At 32.2% G+C, this 8,374-nt stretch overlaps 2 protein-coding genes across 2 annotated transcripts in view; one reads left to right on the forward strand and one right to left on the reverse strand.

The window, feature by feature from the left end:
• Nucleotides 1–3,030, reverse strand: part of LOC133328491 (serine/arginine repetitive matrix protein 2) — a 29,717-nt gene extending 26,687 nt beyond the window's left edge. The window contains exon 1 of the mRNA XM_061537056.1: nt 2,473–3,030. Within this exon, the coding sequence (XP_061393040.1) occupies nt 2,473–3,003 (531 nt within the window). The 5' untranslated portion in view covers nt 3,004–3,030. The remainder of the gene's footprint in view (nt 1–2,472) is intronic.
• A 3,530-nt stretch (nt 3,031–6,560) lies between these two features.
• Nucleotides 6,561–7,686, forward strand: LOC133328487 (small ribosomal subunit protein uS15). The gene is made up of 3 exons (XM_061537051.1): nt 6,561–6,687; nt 7,016–7,143; nt 7,270–7,686. The coding sequence occupies exons 1-3, from the start codon at nt 6,665–6,667 to the stop codon at nt 7,572–7,574; spliced, it is 456 nt and encodes a 151-aa protein (XP_061393035.1). The 5' UTR covers nt 6,561–6,664; the 3' UTR covers nt 7,575–7,686.
• The last annotated feature ends 688 nt before the right edge of the window (nt 7,687–8,374 follow it).

Below are 8,374 nucleotides of genomic sequence, written 5' to 3' on the forward strand. Positions count from 1 at the left end.
TAAGAAAGGCTTTACTAAAAAAGCCAAAAGTATCAGAAAAATTCCAATTTTATCTAAATAATACCTAAAAAGGAGATTAGAATTTGGTAGAGTAGAGCAATTCTTTATACCAATATATTAAATAACGTCATACTGCCTTACGCTGAAGAGGAAATGCCGCTTAAATGGGGTTTTCAATAAGATAACGGTTGGTTTCAGAATAATGAAACCGCGACAGTTGCCTAACTTAAATCCTAATGCAAATTGTCAAAGCATCCCTACGAGAAAGAAATCCATCAAATGAAGAACAGTTAAGGGAGTTAGTGAAAGAATTATGGACATATATTTTAATCGAATCATGTCAGTGACTTATATATTCTATGCCAAAAGGATGTTTTGCGGTAATTCAAAATAAGACTACTCCACTAAGTATTAAGGTAATAAAAAAAATGAAATGTACAATTTCAATTACTAAAAATATTTTTTTCAGAAAATCAAACTTAATGCATTTACTTTTTTGGAACAGTAAATAAATCAATGATTGATTATGTATAAAATTGATAAATACGTAGTTTTTAGTTTAATGTAGTAAATATGGCAAAATTAGATGGCAATATTCAAAAACAACATAACAGCATATCATGGCCATTCCTGTTAAACATTTTTACTCGGACAAATTTTTCGAGTATAAAGTTTACAAATAGAACGCCTTTTTGTTTTGTGTCTCTTAAATTTGGTTCAATGTTTTACCAGTTTTGTGGGTTCAGGAACGGGTTTCGAGTAAAAGCTTCTGGAACAGAACTATTGTAAAAAAAGATTAAAAAACATCTTTTTTTAAAGACCTGAAGTTTTTCTATGCATTTTTCTAGAAAATTTTTCTCTGATAAGACAATATAATATTAACCGTTCGGTTTTATCAACTGAAGAATCAATCTTGGTATTTTAACGGATTTAAAGTTAAATTTAACAATTCAGTTATATCTATGGTAAATAAAGCCTATGGTGTATTAGGTTTTATTAAACGGTGCCCCGAAGAATTATCGGATGCTTATATAACAAAATAACTATATACGTCACTTGTTAGACCTATATTAAAATATGGTTATGTTGTATAGGATCCTCAATAGTGCAGAAACAATTCTTACTGTTTGTACTAAGAGGTTTACATTGGAATAGTGATTCTGTGTTGCCTAAAAGGTTAAAATTAATTCGATTGCCTACATTAAAAAGTAGACGTATTACGTTGAACACTATGATGGTATTAACAATATTAAATTGTAACAGGGTAAGTGTACCAGTAGTCGGCACTTTAAGGATTTTCACATTTAAACGTTTCGTTAACGTATTAAAGTTGAATAAATTGACAATTAGGTAAAATAGTTTTTTTTTGCCAATAGTCGGCATTTATTTCCAATTTTCGGCATGTCATGCTCCAATAGTCGACATGTCGCATTTAAGTTAAACAAAATTTATCTATTTAATCGTTATTTTCTGTTATTTACATGAATAAATTATTATTCAAATTCAATCAGTGGGTAGTTATACGGTAAGTGTTCCTAATGCCGACATGTTGTAAATAACCGGCATTTGTTGCAAATAACTTCACATATGGGCACTTCCGCAAAAAAGGTAAACCAAAGTCGAGGATTTGTTTTTTAAATCATGCTTAAATACGTAAAGTAAAGGCAAAAAATACAAAGAAAGACCACATTTGTCATTGTTTCTTCTTGTTCTTAGCATAAATACTAATTTAATGACTATAAATGCAGACACTGCTGAAATAAAAACAGCAAAATCAAAAATGTCCCGCAAATAAAGGATAACCCAAATTTTTAAATTAGAAAAGTGCAGTGGATCCCGATTTTTTTGAAAAACTCGCTAAAAGTCGGATTTGGTTCCATTATGGTCCCTCTCTAATCCTGATTCAAATTTGTCCTTTCAAAAATTGTGCGGTATGTGGCTGTATCTGTTGTGGATCAAAAGATATGGGCATTAAAACCCTACAAAAACAAGGAAATTATGTCGCCTACTTCCCCCCAAGAAAAAAATTGATCCCTATAATTAGGTTAAAAAATACCTACCTCTGGAAAAAAAAATCTGATAGTTTTTACTAAACTAGAGTTAAAACGAAAATATTTGTGATTTTGAAATGTTTATGATGTCGCCTTAAATAACAAAGTCGGCATTTCCCTATACTCGGAATTTGGGTGGAAAATAAAAATATTTTTTGGCATCAAAAAGTAAACAAAATTTCGAAACAGATGACCCTTAATACAATATAGTGGAAAAATGCACTGGACAAAAATATTAAACTGTGCTGCCTTTCCGATTATTTCAATAGGTTTTAAGTGTTGTGTTAAAAATATGGGTGAAAAATATACACACATAGCTAAAATATTCTTGTATATTTTATTAAAATAATAAATACCAAGCTATGTCATACAGTTATTCATTTCAATTCAGTTGTGAAATATGTACAAAAAAATTATATACTTGTGATTTATACACACCAACAAAAACAAAAACGTGTATACAATAATGAAAAGTTTTATTTTTTATTACCTCACTGCCACTCGTTGAACCATCCGAAAGACCAACATCTAAAACATTGGATCGACGACCGCGTTGACGACGCTGAGCAGCATTGCGTTGAAATTCATCAGAATCTTCGTCATCATCGTAAACAACAGCAGCAGCGCTGTGCTTGTTGTTGCCGCTGCTACTGTTGTTTTCGGTACCGGCAGATACACTTTTCTGATTTTGCCGGTTACGAAGTCGGCGTGAACACGATGGGCCATCATCAATAACTTTGTTGTTTCTATTATTTTTCTGGCCTTTGCGGATGACTATTTCTTCACCATCGCTAGAAGAAGCTGTAGTAGACGACGATTCATCTGAATCGTCGAACTCAATACGCATAACAATACGACGTTTACGCTTTTGTTCACCACGGGTCGAATAGCGACCTTTACTGCTGGATGGCCGGGTATCCAAATCACTAGAGTCACTGGAATCTTCAGCCATGTTAATGGGCTTGCAATTCAATTAACACTGTTTTATGTTAGTTTATTGAATCCCCTTGATACAACTGTTACATGTGGGATATTTTCTGCGTAGCTTCCTCCGTTTTAGTATACATACAACGAACGGTACAAGAATCTTGGCGTTTTGAACTTAGGTATTATTGTTTTTTCTTCAATAACTATTGACAATTATTTAATATCGTTTATTGGTGTAAATAATACTAGTAGAAACAAATTTGATTTGTTTTCATTGCGGATCGCATCAATACTCTACGGACAATTGGCCGGTCGCTTGGGCGGCAATTTACAATGAAGGTGTGAGTGAGAAAGTGGCGGTGTTTGAGAACTTTATTTAGTTTAGTAGCGAATGACAAATGTGGATAGAGTGTAGGTACACAGACACCGCACGGCTTTAGTCTTTTTGCTTATGCGGTACAACTATCGCAAATTTGGCTTTTCTCGCTACGTGTTTTGTTTGAGAGTATGCGTGCGGCTGGCTGCTGCCGCAGCCAATCTATTACAGCAGCAAAAATCACAAGTCAGCAGTTTGATCAATTCGAAACCATGTTATTACAAAGGAAAACAGTGTCAAACTTTTAAATTACAGATTAAAAGAATATATGATATTTTCTGATTGCTTAATTGTAGCAAGTTCTTTTCAGATATATTCTTTGTATCTTCGCTTTTTTCTAGTATAACATTGGGATTTTTCCGACGAACTCTTCTTGGTGTTTGATTTGTGGCACTTTTTCAATTGATTTTTTTCTATTCAAATAACACAATTTTTAAGCACTTTTCATTGCACGATTATTGTTGGTATTGAGTTGTAATACTTTTTTATATTTTTATGAACTTTTCATGCGTTTTTACAGCATTATTTTATATTTTTTTCAGTAATTTGTGCACTCGCTGTAATTTTCGCTTGGTCTCTTGTCTCTTCGTGCTTGGTAGAATTTTGATATTTCAATGTTGTCAGCACTGAGAGGGTTGTTCGCAACCAATCAACATTGAAAAACGTTCCACTTGCTAACGAATGGGGGAGAAGACAAAATGGCCGATAAAGAAGAACTCAAAATGGTATAACTAAATGAAATATTTACGAATGAGGTGTAATGGCGACTGCATAAGAACCGCATTGTTAATATTCCAATGTTGCCGGCACTGATGACTTGTTGTTCAGGGTTGTATTTTTGCAATTCGTAGACAATAGAGGTGGGTTCAGTGGTGATAATCTACGAAATTGTATTGTGTTAATAAAATAATAAATACATAATAATAAAATTAAATAATAAAGCCATAACATGCTAAGGCGAGCTGCAAGTCTTTGGCAATTCGGTTTGTGTATTTCGTATATGTTGACATTTTATTTTTATACAACAAATAAAAAATATTTTTGAAACCGAATTGCCTTGTATAGACGCATGAAGCATGTTCAAAAGAGAACAAAATATTAAAGTACATTTACACTCTCATTTAAGTTGTCTTTAAACACGTTCGAAGTAAATTTAAGCGCGATACAAACTTAAAGCGCATTTACATACAATTTAAAATCAGGGTTTAGTGCTTTTACGTCATGAATTTCCTAATAAAAGCTATATTTTACATAATTTGCAATACAAAAATATATAACGACTTAATTATTTTTAAACCACGCACGAAAACATCATACAAATCGCATGCGATGCAATCCTGTTTTTGTTCCAAAAATTGCAACTGTTCTCATTAAATAAGTCGCTCGGCTTACATTAACTCTTTTTAAAAATATAAAATTTAAGTATCAAAGTTATTGGGGTAGTCATAACCATGGTACAATTTTTCAAGGTAGGCCATAGCAACCATGGTACAATAATACAAGGTAGGGCAGCTTGAGGTGAATAACAAAAAAAAAAAAAAAAAAAACAACTATGCACATGTGGCCTCTTTTTCCAAATATAAAATAAATATAAGCAACAAGTGCTTGTGTTTATTTGACATTTTTTCAACACAAAACTAAAAACGCGAAAAATGAATGAAAGGTTATGATTTCTTCACAAAATCCAGTAGGGAATACCATAAAATGTTTGATTCATCCATGGTACAATAATACAAGGTAGGGCAGCTTGAGGTGAATAACAAAAAAAAAAAAAAAAAAAACAACTATGCACATGTGGCCTCTTTTTCCAAATATAAAATAAATATAAGCAACAAGTGCTTGTGTTTATTTGACATTTTTTCAACACAAAACTAAAAACGCGAAAAATGAATGAAAGGTTATGATTTCTTCAAAAAACCAATAGGGAATACCATAAAATGTTTGATTCATCCATAACAAAGTAATTACTTCCAGACGAACGTTTTAAAAACTTTTTTTCAATGTCGAATGTTGGTAATGTTGCCCCTCTCTCCAGCAAACAAAGACTTGCCGCAAGTAAACTCGCCTAATCTAAATTGGGACTTAAACTTGAATATATTTCAATTTATTTTGAATTTATTTGACATTGTATTCAAAACAATACATACACATACACAAATTATGTATTTTGATTGGAACAATCCACTTTGAGAAAAAATTGTAATCAGTTGGTAGCTGTGCCCTACCTTGTAATAATTATACCATGATAGCAACTAATAAATTAAAATGTTTTCATATTGTGGATTGGTATGTCAAATTCATATACAAAATGTCTGACTTTGCATGTAATTTTTTGAAAAATATATAAAAGATATTCTAAAATCTATTTGTTTAAAGATAAATTTTACAACATTGGTAAAAAAATTATGATTTGTGGATGAATCAATATCCCAATCATATTTCCATACCCTACCTTGTATAACTTACTTTATGACGATTTATTTGGCATATCTTTAAATAAATTGACAATTTAAACCCACTGTGCTAACTAATATGTTTGATGAATGAATTTGATGAATTATATGGATTAGCATGCTTAGCCATTTACAGTGTTTTTAGTATTATATCTGCGATCAGCGGATATAATTTATTTATTTTATATCTGAATAAAGAAGTCTGATATAGAGTTGCGTTTTCTTGTTCACCTCAATTGGTCTGTTCCCGTACTGCAAGAATGTACTAGTTTTGCTATTTTTTTGTGATATCATAAAGAAAAATTTGTTATCATAGTAAAGAACAATAAATTCTTGCAGAACGGGAACAGCCCAAATATTATAATACTATATTCTATCGTAGTAATTTTTTTTAATAAAATTATGATAAATCAGAGAATACTGTGCTTTCTTTAAAATTTTATTAAAGCTTTCCTAATCTTTTAGTTATCAAACTTACAATTTCTTTATAGATCATGCCTCTGCAATATTTTATACTTCTAAATTAGTTTAGTTCCTATGGAATTTGAACTTTTCACAAACTTTTCGAACTTGTATAAACATTTTTATTTATAATAGGTATGAGTTTACAGAAATATGTTTTCAATATCGTTATTTTTTACATAAATATTTCTATTTTTGTAAAAATAATTATATTTTTTGCTAAAAAATCTATGTTGATGAGCCCCTTTGAGAAACGCTTTCATTTTGTTCAGCGTATAGCGTCACGTTTCATATAAAAATGACATTGCAGCTGTTGGCAGCACTGCTTCTTGCCATAGTGTTCCAATTTTTACATCCGTTTCGCTCTTTTTGGTGTGAAATAAAAATCTGACAAGATGGGTCGTATGCACGCTCCTGGGTAATTTTTCGATTTTCTTCAATTTCTCAGTGAATTATGCCTAAATATCGACCAACCAGATGAGTGGATGTAATTTCTGAATGCGTGACTATGGAAATTGTGTAAAATTATTGTAAAAAAGTTGTAGAAAAAACGAAAATCAATTGACGCATGTGGATATGTGACAGACAGTTCGGTTCTGTTTTCTTTTTTGGTGATACGATGTCCGCTCATCTGTTTGACGATGTGATCTAGCCTTTGCAGAAAGCATGGCAGCAGGCATGGTGCTAATAAGTGAAATGTAAAATAATTTTTAACCGGTTGAATTTGTTTTGTTCGTTCGTTACAGTAAGGGTATTTCCCAATCAGCTTTACCCTACAGAAGAACCGTTCCCTCATGGTTGAAACTTAACGCTGAGGATGTTAAGGAACAAATCAAGAAATTGGGCAAGAAGGGTTTGACCCCCTCCAAAATCGGTAAGTTGACAAAAACCTACCCAACCAACTGGTTTGGTTCGGTGCATAGCCTCATTCGAGGTTATGTTGACGTTTTTGTTGTCATACAGTGGCGCTTATTTGTGTCTTCTCTGTTGTTGTTTTCAGGTATCATTCTTCGTGATTCCCATGGTGTTGCTCAAGTCCGCTTTGTCAATGGCAACAAGATTTTGCGCATCATGAAATCTGTCGGCCTTAAACCCGATATCCCAGAAGATTTGTATCACATGATCAAGAAGGCTGTTGCCATCCGCAAGCATTTGGAACGTAACCGTAAGGATAAGGATGGTAAATTCCGTCTGATTTTGGTTGAATCCCGTATCCACAGATTGGCCCGCTACTACAAGACCAAGAGTGTCCTCCCACCCAACTGGAAATACGAATCCAGCACAGCTTCCGCTTTGGTTGCTTAAATTAAGTGTTCGATTTGTAGTGTGGACAGAGAGCGAGTTGAGTTTTTTATATTTTACAAATATAAAACGTGCATAAAAATAAAAAACTAAACTATGTAAAAAAGAAAAAGAACCCCTACCACCCATTGTATCTCATTTTTGATCGACATGTGGGAGGCAGTATGATTCTGAATCAAAACAAAAAAAACAACAATAAGAACAGGTGGTGTAAAGTGAATGACTGGATTTGGAGAATAAATTTGTCATTTTGATATTATTCTTTAGTGAAAAGTAGATCGAAAAGTAAAAATTTAGAGATACTGATTATATCTCCAACTTTTTAAATGAATTTGTTTGCTGGAAGTTTTAGGTCATTACTGTTTACTACATTTTCATTTGATAATACAAATACGATTTGTGATTAATATGTTTGTATAGAACTTTTCAGATCTCTGTATCTCTTTGTTCTTCAATTGTGTTTACTTCTCACTATTCATAATTAAACTAGCTCATCTCGATAGAGGAATAGTAGACTAATGGTTAGTTTCGTTCCAGTAGGCAACGATAAGAAATATAAAATAATCCGTTTGTTTGTAAATCGTTTTTAACAATGAAAATATGTAGTAGCATTGTAAAAATATGGTATATCCGTTAAAGTAAAGGTGATTGAAAAATGTTGACAGCTCAAAAAGGACGACGGCGCTTCGTGTTATTAATTTATTGTTTATAAACGGAAAAAACAATGATTTAAATTCGAATTATAAAACAATAGTTTGACGGTCTAAAGTTCACGAGTTTATATTGTAGTGCGAGAAAATGTT

This window comes from Musca vetustissima, unplaced genomic scaffold (genome assembly GCF_032173495.1).
Source record: "Musca vetustissima isolate MV318-11 ecotype Yass unplaced genomic scaffold, APGP_CSIRO_Mvet_v1 utg11016, whole genome shotgun sequence".
Classification (NCBI taxonomy): Eukaryota; Metazoa; Arthropoda; class Insecta; order Diptera; family Muscidae; genus Musca; species Musca vetustissima.

Coding starts and splice junctions, on each gene's coding strand:
- LOC133328487 (XM_061537051.1), top strand. CDS start 6,665: ATGGGTCGTATGCACGCTCCTGG. Junction 6,688..7,015: donor GGTCGTATGCACGCTCCTGG/GTAATTTTTCGA, acceptor CGTTCGTTACAG/TAAGGGTATTTCCCAATCAG. Junction 7,144..7,269: donor TTTGACCCCCTCCAAAATCG/GTAAGTTGACAA, acceptor TGTTGTTTTCAG/GTATCATTCTTCGTGATTCC.